Source organism: Pongo abelii, chromosome 8 (genome assembly GCF_028885655.2).
Source record: "Pongo abelii isolate AG06213 chromosome 8, NHGRI_mPonAbe1-v2.0_pri, whole genome shotgun sequence".
NCBI lineage: Eukaryota > Metazoa > Chordata > Mammalia > Primates > Hominidae > Pongo > Pongo abelii.
The window spans coordinates 57,632,542-57,648,360 of record NC_071993.2 but is presented as its reverse complement, the minus strand read 5'-3'; the positions used below and the strand labels follow the sequence as shown (position 1 = coordinate 57,648,360).

The 15,819-nt window shown below is 39.5% G+C and overlaps 1 protein-coding gene across 3 annotated transcripts in view; it reads right to left on the bottom strand.

Moving 5' to 3' along the window:
- Nucleotides 1-15,819, bottom strand: part of WAPL (WAPL cohesin release factor) — an 86,489-nt gene that overhangs the window by 57,570 nt on the left and 13,100 nt on the right. The window contains exons 3-4 of one of the 3 annotated variants that reach the window (XM_002820733.6): nt 3,364-4,389; nt 844-962 (exon numbers count right to left, since the gene is read on the bottom strand). In XM_002820733.6, coding sequence (XP_002820779.3) covers nt 844-962; nt 3,364-4,389 — 1,145 coding nt within the window. Of the gene's footprint in view, nt 1-843; nt 981-3,363; nt 4,390-15,819 lie in introns of all 3 variants that reach the window. The other 2 variants (XM_009245401.4, XM_002820734.6) reach the window with 2 other exon arrangements.

Sequence of the window (15,819 nt, the reverse complement as noted above, 5' to 3'; positions counted from 1 at the left end):
CAGACACCACAGAGAACAGTTTGGCAGTTCCTCAGAAAGTTATAGGCCTACCATACTGACCCAGGAAATCCACTCCTAGGTATATATATCCAAAAGAACTGAAAGCAGAGACTCAAACAGATATATCTGTATGCCAACCTTCACAGCAGCATTATTCACAGTAACCAAAAGATAAAAACAATCCAAGTGCCCATCAACAGATGAATCGATAAACAAAATGTGGAAGGCATGGAGGTGTGGTGGTGTGTGTATGTCTCACACACAATGGAATATTCTTTTATATATATACATATATATCTTACATACAACGGAATTTTATTTAGCCATAAAAAGGAATGAAATTTTGACATACAGTAAAAGACGGATGTACCTTAGAAAAATCAGGCTTAGTGAAATAAACCAGATTCATACAATGTTCGTCCTTTTGTATCTGGTTTATGACGAATATTGTATGATTCTATTTATATAAGATACTTAGAAAAAGCACATTCCTAGAGAGAGAGTGGAATAGTATTGACTACGTGTGAGGTGGGGGAGGAAGTTATTGGTTAATGGATACGGAGTTTTTGTTGGATATGATAAAAAGGTTTTGGGTATAGATAATTGTGATGGTTACATAACACTGTGAAAGTAATGCCACTGACTTGTACACTTGAGAATGGTTTAAAAAATATGTGTATTTTACAATTTTTAAAAAATGGTTACATCTGAAAAAATGACTTACATATATCCTTTGAAAGACAGTTGCTATGATGTTTATTAGTAACTTTCAAATAAAAAATTAAGAGTTGAGCCCTCCAATAACAAATAAATAATAAAAATCACTGATAGTGCTTTACTTACCCGTTTGGGGCCACTAAAAATCTTTCTGGTATTTTCCTTTGATTTATCTCCTTGTTTATTTATGGGCTTCTTCACACTTTCAGGCACACCAGGCAAGTCCTCTGTAAAATCCAAGTTTTCTGAAATGGTAATCAAAACTATCTAGCTTACTAATATTTCAAATTACCTACCAGACAACCTATCAAGATTATATATACATGAATGACTGAAAATGGGAAGAAAAGAATAAAGGAAATCAGAGCACCACAGAGCTGACAAAATACTCCCTAGAATAAGAAGTTTCATTCTGCCATTCTCCCTTCCTGCTTGTCCCTCCCGAAAGACAAATCATAAACCTGGTTGCTGCGTATGTGTTCTAGTCTTATTTTATGTCAAATGGAAAAATCAAATCTTTTCCAAAATAATTTTCTTACTTCCGAAAGGTCACATAACTGCTGGATATCTATGGATACTGACACTGGAATGGTATGGTTTATACACACACAAAACATCATGTGTATCTACCTGTAACATTTTTCAGAACTTTAAATCCACTAAATCATGTTGGCCTTCAAAGAATGCCTGCTGGCAACTACAAAAGCCACATTTAAAACACCAGAAAAGGAGGACAGTTATCCTTGGCAAGAGATTCAAAATGACCTAATACAACAAAGTTTAATGATTTGTCGGTCTTCAAACACAACTAACCAAAGAGTCAGTTTATTTCCCAACTGGTTAAAAATATGTATCTTTTTCTAAGCGAAACAAAATAGGAAAAATAGGAAGACTTTTCTCTATCCCAATGCTTAAAATTTTTTGCTGTTTCACATATGGTATAAAGACTCAAATTTCAACTTTGGGTAGATCAACCAAATGGCCTCTACTTTTCAAATGTTATTTAGCATCTACTTCAAGTTTCTCAAAGGGAGTCTAATTTCACATTTTAAATCTTTAAAAGTTGTATTACCCAAGATGTAAATTTCAGCCACAGATTCTCAATTGCAGGGGATAACTTGCTATCCAGGTTAGAATAAAAGCTTATAAGTAAACTACAGCAGGACAAGGGCACTGGTATTGTATAGCAGTATTTATCATTCTACTGAGGAAACAAATGCCTAGCTGTTCTGCCCAGCCAGATCTTAAGTGATTATAGTAAGGCTGCTGCAAACTTCCAGTCTCCAGAAAAGATTCAAAGACAACACTGGATGTATTTCTCTTTTCTTTTTTTTTCGGGGGAGGCAGGGGTGAGCCCCTAGGGGTACTCCTGTGTATGTCTAGTTTTGAAGAATAAATTAAGCAAAACTATTTTTAGGCCAAATAAAGCAAAATGGTAGGTAATCTCAAGAATGACTTATATTCTACAAGAGAATTTGTATTTTAAAATACTACTGTAATTCTAATTTACCATAATGATACTTCTGTGACCCTACCAGGAAAAAAGCTTTATTTAATATGTAAACCTATCCAGAAAAACTATATTTGGTTAAGAAACCATGTATCCCAGAAGCTTTCACAAATTCTTCCTCACTAGATAGTCAATCCACTTCACAAAGCCCTCGTCAGGTAATGACTTAATTATAGCAGAGCTAACCTATTTCTTTTGTTTGTCTCTCACAGTGGAGACTGAACTCCTTGAGGACCCTTAGTCATTACCGGGTCTACAATCTCGGCACAAATTAAATTTCCACAGTTAAGAGGGAATGCATACTTACCTGGCACTTTTCCATTTTATTAAACCAACTTAGGAGGGTTTGAGAGTGTTTTGAATGTTTATTAGTTTTTAGCCAACCACAAAGAGTTTTTAAATTCTAATATTCCGGTATTTCCCTCATTATAACCACCTATTATCAGTATAGTTCCAAAGGTCCAAAATCTAATCTATGTCTTCACTGCATTTGGATTTGTCAAGTGGAAACATCACAATGTTTGGTGCCCCTGCCCCATATACATATGTGCTTTAAAATTCTCAAGTGCTAAAGGTTAAATTAAAACTCAAATATGAAGACTCTTCAATCTACAAATTGGTTCCTTACAACTTGGGACCTGATCATTAACACTTAAAACGCTGTACCTTTAGATAAGGTGATTTATGGTTCTAATAGGTACTTTTAATAAATATAACAAGCTAAAATTGAGTATCTAGGAAGAAACTATGCAGCTGTTGATTCAAGCCTGAAAAACACATTTAAAGCAGCGCCCCCAGCCATCAACAGGGAATACATGCCAGTTCCTAGTGGATGCCTGAAACCAGGGATAGTACACCAAAACCTGTATATACTATGTTTTTTCATATACATACCTATGATAAAGTTTAATTTATAAATCAAGCACAGTAAGAGATTAGCAATGACTAAGAATAGAACAGAATGATTTTAACAATACGCTACAATAAAAGTTATGTGAATGGGGTCTTTATCTTAGTATACCGTACTCACCTCTTTTCAGAATATGGTTGACCTTGGGTAATTGAAACCACAGAAAGTGAAACTGCAGGTAAGGGGGGACTATTGTACTTATTATATATATTTTTTAAATTCTTACCTGCATTGTTAGTACCAGACTGACTGTCCTGGGAATTATCATTGCTTTCTGGGGGAGGCTGCAAGGAGGGTGATGGAGCTGTTTTAGTTCTTTTTTTGCTTGTCTTTCTTTCCACTTGACAGTCATCATCTTCATCATCTTCGCTTTCACTGAGATCATCAAAGCCAAAATACTTAATTTTGTAATTAGAACTTCCAGAACCTCGTTCATCACCTCCTGTCTCATGATCTTCAAAACCAAAAAATTCAAGTTTAACATCCTTTTTGGATTTAGTATTACTAGGTCGAAATCTAGTAGTGGTCTTAGAAGTTGCAATATCTGCCTTTTTTCTGAGACGACCAGCTTCTCCCAAATCTGCAGGAGTGGATGCAGTGAACTCATCCATGCTGCGTTCCATAGTATCCTGTATGGTAACATTACAAACTGACAAGCAAGATGGATGTAAAACAGTGTAATCTCTAGTCCGTCCAACTGTCCCTCTAAAACTGGTCCCACAACTTACACCTCCTTTCTTTGCCTGATTCAGGCCATCTTTACTCGATTCACTGTTTGCTTTGGCTAAGGCCTGACTGGTGCCGTCCATCAGCTTATCAAAATTTGATGCTCCTTGGGAGGATTTCGTTTTATTGGCCCTACAGTACGTCCTACAGTTGGTTGGCCTAAGAACACTTTGTACAATATCTTCCTCAATGGCTTCATTCAGATTTTCCAATCGATTTTTAAAATCGTCATCCTTCATCTCCAAAAGGGGATCACTATCCAAACTTAAAATACAGTCTTCTGATCTGATGTCTTCAAAATCATTATCCCATTCAAACAAACCAGTTCTTACAGATCCCTTGATTGGAGATATTTCTGATGGTGATTCTGGCCTTTTCCCAAATTGGGAGTTCCAAGTATCATTTGTTTCCTTGATTTCAGAAGCCACTGTAGTTTCTGCACTGGGTTTCTTAGTACTGTCGTCAGCATTTTTGTGAATATGGTGACTATTCTTTTCACGTTCTTCATGAAAATTCTCCACTTTATCTGTAAAAATAAGTCAAAGGATAAAAACATGAGTGGTATCAATATAAAAGTTAATAAATAACAGATATGTGGTTAATCAACAGTATATGATCAACCTCGGAAGAACTGCAAATAATTTTAAGTTGTGAAGAAATTAACATTTACATATCAGACATTTCCTCTCCTATCTTTTCAGTGTATAGCTCTCATGCCTTCTACTGACCTTTCCTCAGGCAACCAAGTCCCTTAAAATTGTAAACTCACAAAAATTTCAGCAGGGTTAAGCAAATGAATCCATTCACAATGACATGTAAATGACTCAGCCAAACCTTCTTAGGGGTATTATGGGCTTTTCAAATAAAGACGCTTAAATTAAAAATCATTTAGTAAAACCTAAACCAACTGAACAGTTAATAAAAACCTACCAGTGTTTTTATTTATCTGGGATAGGGCTGCCCATAAGGTATGCTAGTTCTATCCAGATCCTATGGACAGGTTTCTCTAGCTATTTCTGTTCTTTCTTCTAATCCTAAAAGCCATATAATCTCAAGGAATTTTAGCAGTAGTTCTGGTGTGTTAGTTAAATGGCTAATAGTGGCTATTTATGCATATCAGCCAGTAATAAATCCTTAGCCTGCCTATTCATCTTCTACGTGGAGAATTCATTTTTGTTGCCTTCAATTTTTACTATCAGAACATTTTTATAACCTTTCCAAATGAGATACAAATATGATTCCAACTGGTATTATTATTAATTCCCTCAACTTGTAGAAAAACACTGACAAAATGTATACCCTATGCCAAACAATAAAATTACTTCCACAAAATACATCTACATTTAAGAAAAGCTATTTACAAATCTCAATTAGCGTCATCAAATACAGGTGAGAGGGATGCTTTACATGGACAGATTCACTGTATAATTTTTAATGCTACCCAATAGGTTTTCCTGCCCTCAAGACAGGATCTCACTGTCACCCACACTGGAATACAGTGGTGTGATTACAGCTCACTGCAGCTTCAGAGACTTCCAGGCCTCAAGTGATCCTCCCACCTCAGCCTCCTGAGCAGCACTCCCAAGTAGCTGGAACTACAGGTGTGCACCACCACGCCTGCCTAACTTCCCTTTTTATTTAACAGACAGGGTCACACTATGGTACCTAGGCTGGTCTTGAACTCCTGGGCTCAAGCAAACATCCCGCCTCTGCCTCCCAAAGTGCTACAATCACAGGCATGAGCCACCACGCCCAGCCTCCAAAGGGTTTTAATGTAATTTAACAGGTTAAGATTTGGTAATATCTTTTAAAACTAAAAATGTACATGTGAAAGAAAGGACTTACTCTTGAAGCCAGCAGTTTCATTTACAAGTATTTAGAAATAACTTTCCATGAACACAAAATTACATAAGTAACAAGAAACTCAATACAACACTGTTTCCTGGTTTTTGCTTTCATAAACAATATACCAATTAATAAAGAATTAAATTACCATATAGCAACACACCTGAATACTATGCAGTTGTTAAAAAGAATGAGGCAGCTCTACATTATGTACAGATATGGATGCTCTTAGAGATGGGAATGACTAAGGGATAAGGAACAAGAAAAGACTTTCATACTTCTTGAATTTTATACTGCATGTAAGTTGTCTATTCAAAAGCCAAAACATAAAAAATGCCAAAATTGTATATTTTTGGAGTCCTTATCTGTTAAAAAAATATATTTATGAATCAAATACAACATCTAGAATTTATTTTGGTGAGGATAAAAATGAAACAAGACTGGCAATGAATTGTTTGTTGAAGATAAACAGTTGAACTGTTTAATGGAGATAGAGATATAGACATATAATCATTTTTGTAGACATAAACACACAAATGTATGCATCTGTGTAACTGTATACTAGTCTATACACACAAATATATACAGACTTCCTTTACCCTCTTATAAGAAAATGAAGATACTTCCTTTGATTTCTTACCAAACCCATCATTACACAGATGAGAAAAAGAGGCCCAGAGAGGCTAATGACTACAGAGGTTCTCAATTAAATCAATAGCCAAAAGAGGCTTCATAAAAAAGACCCATACCAAACTATATTACACTACCTCTAGTGGTGGCTGCTAAACACTAAAATGCTAGGCCAGGCATGGTGGCTCATGCCTGTAACCCCAGCAGTTTGGGAGGCCGAGGCTGGCGGATCATGAGGTCAGGAGTTCGAGGCCAGCCTGGCCAACATGGTGAAACCCTGTCTCTACTAAAAACACAAAAATTAGCCGGGCGTGGTGGCGGGCGCCTGTAGTCCCAGCTACTCAGGAGGCTGAGGCAGGTGAACTGCTTGAACCCGGGAGGCAGAGGTTGCAGTGAGCCAAGATCACGTCACTGCACTCCAGCCTGGGCAAAAGAGCGAGACTCTGTTTAAAACAACAACAACAACAACAAAACTAATGCACTGGCTGGGCGTGGGGGCTCACACCTGTAATCCCAGCACTTTGGGAGGCTGAGGGGGAAATAGCAAATGTTTATCTCATGATGTGCTGAGGACTAAACTTAAACAATGCCTTTAACTTGTAAGAAATCTGTACAAATGATACAAAGTGGCTTGGAGACCATAACCCATGAAATACAGCTGAGGCAACTAGAAAGGTTTAATTGGTGCAGGAATGGGGGGAAACTGCCATTACATGAAAGCTGCCTTTAAATATCTGAATGGCTGTCATGATAAGAAAACAAACTTCGCCGGGCGCGGTTGCTCATGCCTGTAATCCCAGCACTTTGGGAAGCCGAAGCGGGGTGCATCACCAGGTCAGGAGATCGAGACCATCCTGGCTAACACAATGAAACTCCGTCTCTACTAAAAATACAAAAAAATTAGCCAGGCGTGGTGGCGGGCATCTCTAGTTCCAGCTACCCAGGAGGCTGAGGCAGGAGAATGGCGTGAACCCAGGAGGCGGAGCTTGCAGTGAGCCAAGATCACAACACTGCACTACAGCCTAGGTGACAGAGCGAGACTCCATCTCAAAAAAAAAATAATACACACATGAAAAATGCTTATCATTAGTTGCTAGGGAAACATAAAAGGTAAATTCCTTAATATACCAAGAATCTTTACACATCATTAAGTCCAATGTCCCAGTAGAAAATGGGGCTAGGGGCCAGGCACAATGGCTCAGGCCTATAATCCCGGCTCTTTGGGAGGCCGAGTTAGGCAGATCACTTGAGGCCAGAAGTTCAAGACCAGTGTGGCCAACATGGTGAAAACTGTCTCCACTAAAAAGACAAAAAAAACGAGCCAGGCGTGGTGGCACATGCCAGTCGTCCTTGCTACTTGGGAGGCTGAGGCACAAGAATTGTTTGAACCCAGGAGGCAGAGGTTGTAGTGAGCTGAGATAGCACCACTGCACTCCGGCCTGGGCAACAGAGCAAGACTCTACCTCAAAAATAAATAAATATATAATAAGCCAGGAACACAAAGAAGCAATTCATTCAAATATATATATATAATGAATTAAATAACTTATGAAGGATACTCAATTTCACTCACAATTAAAACTCAAAGTAAAACAAAGCTGAACTATATTTACATAAGCCCTCAGTATGTGCCTGGTACTATTCTAAATACTTTCTATTAATTTATTTTATCTCAAAGCAACCATCAGGCCAGGCGCGGTGGCTCACGCCTGTAATCCCAGCACTTTGGGAGTCCGAGGCAGGCGGATCAGAAGGTCATGAGATCAAGACCATCCTGGCTAACACGGTGAAACCCCGTTTCTACTAAAAATACAAAAAATTCGCTGGACGTGGTGGCAGGCGCCTGTAGTCCCAGCTACTTGGGAGGCTGAGGCAGGAGAATGGCGTGAACCTGGGAGGCGGAGCTTGCAGTGAGCTGAGATGGTGCCACTGCACTCCAGCCTGGGCAACAGAGCGAGACTCCATCTCAAAAAAAAAAAAAAAAAAAAGCAACCATCAGGTAAGTACTACTACCAAGTTCATAATCCCTTACCCACAATTCCAACATCCAAAAAGCTCTAAAAGGTAAAAAGTTTCCTCACAACACACTTGGAAGCAAAACCCCAACCGAAGGGAGGCTATTTATAGTATTTACCCTACTTAGGGAAGGTATGAAGAAACACTATCTTTGATTAGAGAACACCACCTCAGATCCTGATAGGGGCTTATGTAAACTTTCCAAAATCCAAAATAATTCTAAATTCTAAGACACATCTGGCCCCAACGGTTTCAGAAAAGGAAATGTGAACCTCTAACTCATTCCACAGATAAAGGACAGCGGGCTTAAATTACTAGTTGTTGATTACATGGCTATTAAGTGGTATTTACTCTCTGAAAAATAAGGCAACTTATTAAAAAAAAATTGGAAGCAACTTGAAAGTCTGACATTAATAAGGAATTGCTTAAGTAATTTATAGCACATACAGAAATTGACAACGTGCAACAGTATTTTTTCAAAGGGTAGGGAGAGGGCCAAAAAGAAAACTGATACGGAATTATCCCCAAGATATTACATGAGAAAGAGTAAGGTACAAAACAGCAGCAAATTATCATTTTGTGGATTTTAATTTTGTGGATTAAAATACACAGGCACACATGTACATACAGATATGTGGAACTGCCTGTATTGCTTGTATGTGCACAGAACATACCAGAAAGGTTCAAATAAGTAACAATGAATGGTCATTCCAGAGAAAACTGAGGTGGCTAAGGAAATGTACTAGGAGGGAAGCTTTTAACCAACACCATATTGAACCATGTGCAAATAAAAGGTATTTTTGTGTGTTTTTTGGGCTTTTTATTGTTTGTTTTTTTTTGCAAAGGAGTCTCACTCTGTCTCCCAGGCTGGAGGGCAGTGGCGCAATCTCTGCTCACTGCAACCTCTGCCTCCCAGGTTCAAGCTGCCTCAGTCTCCTGAGTAGCTGGGATTACAGGCACTCTCTACCATGCCCAGCTAATTTTTGTATTTTTAGTAGAGATGGGGTTTCACCATGTGGGCCAGGCTGGTCTTGAACTCCTGACCTCAGGCAATCCACCCACCTCGGCCTCCCAAAGTGCTAGGATTACAGGCATGAGAAACCGAGCCCAGCCATAAACGGTTTTAAAAATAAAAGTAGGGCAGGGGCTGGGCGTGGTGGCTCACGCCCGTAATCCCTAAGGCATGAGAATTGCTTGAACCTGGGACGCAGAGGTTGCAGTGAGCCGAGATCACGCCAGTGCACTCCAGCCGGGGCAACAGAGCGAGACTCCATCTAAAAAATGAATAAATAAATAAATAAAATAAATAGATAAATGTATAAGCCCTTTCAATGCCACTTAAGAAACATCTCCTACCCTTATATTCAGACATGTGACATGATGGTCAAAGACACGCATAAAAAGACATTCAATGTAACATTTATGTGTAATAGCAAAAGACTAGAAACTAGACTAGAAGACTAGAGACCGTTATTATAGTACATCCATACAATGGAAAACTATGAAACTGCTTTAAAAAAACCAAGGCAGATCTATAAGATTACAAAAATGTATAAATAAATCTATAATAATCATATCAGATTATAATGAAAATAAGATTATAACTTTAATAATTATAATCTTATTAATATTTATAGATCTGCCTTATAATAATAAACATCTTAAAGATTAAGTGTTCTTAAAGGCATAATACACTAAATATATATATGCATATATGCTCCCATTTGTGTGTGCTTTTAAGAATACAAATATAGACATACATGCTGTGCCTATTAAAGACTGTAACAAACTGTTAACAGCAATGGTTTCAGTGGAAGGGAACTCACTTTTCACTGTTAATAAGGTCATGTGGCTGATCACCAGAGGCACCTGAAAGGCCACAGGAAAAACACAGCACATCTTCCTAAGTGAGCAAATCTTTACTCAAAGATTTGAAGGTAAAAATTATTTTTTAAAACAGTTAAGGCCAGGTACTGTGGCTCACGCCTGTAATCCCAGCACTCTGGGAGGCTGAGGCAGGCAGATCACTTGAGGTCAGCAGTTTGAGACCAGCCTGGCCAACATGGTGAAACCCCGTGTCTACTAAAAATACAAAAAATTGCCATGAGTGGTGCTGCACGCCTGTAATCCCAGCTACTCGGGAGGCTGAGGCAGGAGAATCACTTCAACCCAGGAGGCAGAGGTTGCAGTGAGCCAAGATCCGCCACTGCACTCCGGCCTGGTCAACAGAGTGAGACTCCGTCTTGGGGGGTTAAAAAAAAACGGTTAAGCGTTACAATTGGTAATCCAAAACATTTTATATTTTATAAGGCATACCTATAAAATACAAAATTGACATGCAATTTTAAAGATAAAACACTAACCTAAAAACAATTTCAAAAGTACTATTCAGCTTGGCCCACCACACAGAACAGTCCAGGTTATTGCAACCTTCCCTTAACCCCCACCAACAGCCTGTGGAGAGCCTCACTGTCAACTGCCACAGCTTATCTGCACATCAAGGAGCTTGTTTGCTCCCTGGCCTCCTGCTGAAGCTGCCCATCTCTGCCCTACCCTTGCAGCAGAATAGGAAACACACCACACACCCCAGCCACTCCTCAACCAACTGAGCCTTGGGCCTCCCTTCGAGGTGGTAATTAATTATTCAAACTAGAGACACATACCCCCGGAGGTAAACAAAGGCTTTTCAAATATAGGTACAACTGCATTTTAAGGAAATTCACTTCTAAATCCCCAACTTCCAGGTGTATACTGTTCCAAAAACTGATTTGCCAACCCATCTGGGATTAACCAATCACTCTTCTCCCATATTACAAACATTAATAACAGCATATCGCTCACCTATCCCTAATCTTATATGGTACATTTTTCCAACTCTTGACATGACCTATAAAGAAATAATGTGATAGATTGTTGGTTTCTGTACTTCATAATTAAGTAAAACTTTCATGTGTGGGTAACAAATCCTTTGCATGTCAGGTGGTTTCCTAAATTAATTGCATTTCACAGAACTGAAAAGATCTAACAAACTGACTCATTACAATGAATTTCTATGATTACCACGTGCTTTGTGGCATGTAAGAATTCAAATAATAGAAACTGCCATAGCAAAACTCTTACCATTCTTATCTTTATTTTGTTAATTTATGGCTTCTCAACATTTACACATATTAAAAAATTGAAATAGGAGGTCGGGTGCAGGGGCTCACGCCTGTAATCCCCGCACTTTGGGAGGCAGAGGTGGGCAGATCACGAGGTCAGGAGATGGAGACCAGCCTGGCTAACACGGTGAAACCCCATCTCTACTAAAAAATACAAAAAATTAGCCGGGCGTAGTAGCACACACCTATAGTCCAAGCTACTTGGGAGGCTGAGGCAGGAGAATCACTTGAACCTGGGAGGCAGAGGTGGCAGTGAGCCTGGGCGACAGAGCGAGACTCAGTCTCAAAAAAAAAAAAAAAAAAAAGAAAGAAATAGGAATAATAGGGACATAGTAGTACACGCTTGTAGTCCCACCTAGAGCTACCCAGGGCACTGTGGCCAGCGGTTCATTTGAGGCTGCTGTTATGATCACACCTGTGAGTAGCCACGCACTCCAGCCTGAGCAACACAGCGAGGCTCCATCTCAACAGCAACAAACAACAAAAAATAGGAATAAAATTGATGCCAAAAAACTTTTTTGTCCAAAACCTTTATACACTTTAGCAATAACATTCATTCATATATATATAAACTAACTGAAAAAAGCCCACTCATCTCTTAAAAGATACATTTCCGATAAATTTTATCTTTAATATATACAGCATTCAAGTTTGATCAATTATAGCATTCGTTTGATCAAATATTGAGAGCATTTGATTAAAAAAATAAAAGCACTGATAACTGTGATCATGATGTAGTACAGAACCATTTTTAAAATAGATTAGAGCGCTACAGTCACACAAAATTCCTAAAAGCTCTAGAGGTTTTTTTTTTTGTAGAGACAGGATCTCCCTATGTTGCCCAGGCTGGTATCAAACTCCTAGACTCAGGCGATCCTCCCATCTCAGCCTCCCAAAGTACTGGGATTACAGGCTTCAGCCACAGCGCCCAACTCTTTTTTTTTTTTTCTTTTGGAGACAGAGTCTTGCTCTGTCAATGAGGCAGTGGCGCAGTCTCCACCTCCCACGTTCAAGTGATATTCTCCTGTCTCAATCTCCTGAGTAGCTGGGACTACAGGTGCGAGTCACCATTCCCAGCTAATTTTTTTATTTTTAGCAGAGACAGGGTTTCACCATGTTGACCAGGCTGGCCTCAAACTCCTGACCTCACGTGATCTGCCTACCTCAGCCTCCCAAAGTGCTAGGATTACAGGCATGAGCCACCGCGCCCGGCCACAGCCCCTAAAAATTTGAATTTAAATGCATATACATATTTTTGTACCAGCCTCGGCTCTTAAAAATTTGAATTTAAATGCATATACATATTTTTATACCAAGAATTATGAAAAGGATGACCACTAAAAGACTAAACATCAATACTATAATCATTAGGATAAAATTCTGAAGGGGAAGTAGGATAGAAATACAATTTCAAAAAGAACAAGGAACACTATATTCTGGCTACTGAAGAGCATGTTCTTGCATTTTTTTAAACATATGAAAGTGAACAGTTTCTGGGGCATAATGGGGACTTGTAAGAAAGAAAAATTATTAAAGGAAAAATTTTAAAAAGAGAATGAACAGCAAGTAATTATGGCATTTGCAAGCAAGAAAATAATTATGGGCCAGAAGCACTGGTTCATGACAGTAATCCCAACACTTTGGGAGGCCAAGGTGTGAGGACTACTTGAGCTCAGGAGTTCAAGACCTCGTCTCTACTAAAATCAAAAAAATTAGCTGACTGTGATGGTACACACGCGTGGTCCCAACTTCTCAGGAGGCTGAGGCAGGAGGATTACCGGTGCCCAGAAGATTGAGGCTGCAGTGAAACATGACTGCATTACTGTACTCCAGCCTGGGCGACAGAGCGAGACCATCTCCAAAAACAAAAACAAACAAACAAACAAACAAAATACTTTGAGGGTGAGGAAGGAGGAAGTGATGCATGAAAGAACTTCTAGACTGGCTGGCACAATTCTATTTCCTAACCTAGGTAATGGTTATAGGAGTGTTCCTCTTCTAATAATCAATTAAACTAGACCCCTTTTGTGTGGTTTTCTGTGTTTTATTTTACAATTTAAAAAAGTTAAAAGAAATCACTATGACACCTAAATTGCATGTTATATTTTTAAATGTCAATATTGGCCATGTGCGGTGGCTCACGCCTGTAATCCCAGCACTTGGGGGGGGGCGGGGGCGGCGGGCCAAAGCAGGGGGATCACTTGCATCCAGGAGTCAAAGACAAGCCTAGTCAACAAAGCAAGACTCTCTCTACAAAAGAAATTTTGAAAATCAGCCAGGCATGGTGGCACGTTCCTATAGTTCTAGCTACTTAGGAAGTGGGGGCTGGAGGATCACTTAAGCCCAGGAGTTTAAGGTGGCAGTCAGCAATGATCGCACCACTGCACTCCAGCCTGGGCAACAGAGAAAGATCTTGTTTCTAAAAAAAATTAAAAGGATACCTGGGGTTCATTCTTTCTACCACTTCTTTGCCCTACACTGGACTAAGGGTGCCTCTTCTCCTGCAGCCCTCCCTACTATTTCAGAGCAGGACAGTTTGGGGACACTGATATGCTGACTCTCCAGAGCCTCTTTATAAAATGATTACTCCTCCACCGTTATATAAGAGCCCCTTCTTGGGTTCTTTGATTTTCTTGTGTAAGACTAAACAAATAATAATAATAATAAAAAGACAACAAAAATAAATAAGGAAAGATTAAAAAAAAAAAAAAAAAAAAAAAAAGTAGTGGCCGGGCACGGTGGCTCACACCTGTAACCCCAGCACTTTGGGAGGCCGAGGCGGGCGGATCACCCGAGGTCAGGAGTTCAAGACCACCCTGGCCAATATAGTGAAACCCCGTCTCTACCAAAAATACAAAAATACCAGGTGTGGTGACAGGCGCCTGTAATCCCAGCTACTCGGGAGGATGAGGCAGGAGAATCGCTTGAACCCGGGAGGCAGAGGTTGCAGTCAGCCAAGACTGTGCCACTGCACTCCAGCCTGGGCATCAGCGAGACTCTGTCTCAAAAAAAAAAAAAAATTAAAGCCCCTTCTTTTGAGGCTTGTGCTAGTTACCCTCTAATCTTCCTAATACCTGTAATCCAACAACCTCTTATTCAACCTCTTATTCACTGTTCATGTATTTAAGGATTTTACACCATATTTGTAATCTACTCCTCCAACCCAATTTTGCTATCACACTGAATTCCACCAAATTCCAACCCTCTGATTTCCCAGTTCTTTAACCTTATCTCAGCATCAACAATCTCCCGCATTCCATCTCAGCCACCAGTTCTCAGCTGCATCCAGAAGCTTGCTGTATATCCTAAAATGCTTCACTTCTTAAACATTAAAATCAGATAGCCCACTTTTTTTTTTTATCACAAGCTACCAACCATCCAACTTGCTTGTGCCAGTACTCCCATTCTTCATTTTTATTTAAGAAGATTCTCAGTATACTACCCCTTTTCTCCCCTTTCTCCTATTCATCAGCCCTGTCCAGGCACTCAGCATTTTAAATTCCATAGTCTATCTTCTCAATCATTCTCTGGGCAATAATACCCTAAATTCCCTTGCTTCTCTATCTCTTCATTCCACATGCTGACTGACAAAATGTCTATTGTGGACAATTCTAATAATCTTATCCAATATTCTGTATTCTGTCCAGGTTCCAGATAATGGGGCCTACTAAAGAGGCGGAAAAAAACATACACACTAGGTAGATTAGTGACCACGTGTTTTTAGTGACACCAACTTCAACTAAGGCCTCAATAATGTCCAGAAATTCTACTTTGTCTCTAGACAGCTCACTCTCCCACTTTAGGTAACATCTATCTGAACTCTTTCCTGCTCCCCTAAACCCCCCAAGTTACCCTGCCTTTCTTTGTCCCTTTCAGTAATCACCTCTTTGGTCATTTTATGGGGTAAGGGAAAACACACTTTTAGCTATAAACCACCTTCTCTTATGTCCTCCCACTAAGCTCATCTTTTTACTCATCTTTCCTCCTTCCAGCCAAACATAGCACCCCTTCTTCCAAAACGGTTCTCTTGCACTTTGGATCCCACGCATTAAACCATCCAGAATCCCTCACATCCCTCTAGCTGCCCTTTTTCTTCTCCTCCCCTTCGAACATCTTTAACAAGTTGTAAACACTTGTTACCCCCCATTTCCTCACCCCTTGGATCACTCCAGTCCAAGCTGCAAATCCAAGGTCTGCCTTGCAGTCCTCACTTTAGTTGATGGCAGCAGCATTCCGCATCAGTCAATACTTTCTGAAATACTTTTATGTTGGCTTCTATATCACTTCCCTGGTTTCCCTTAAGC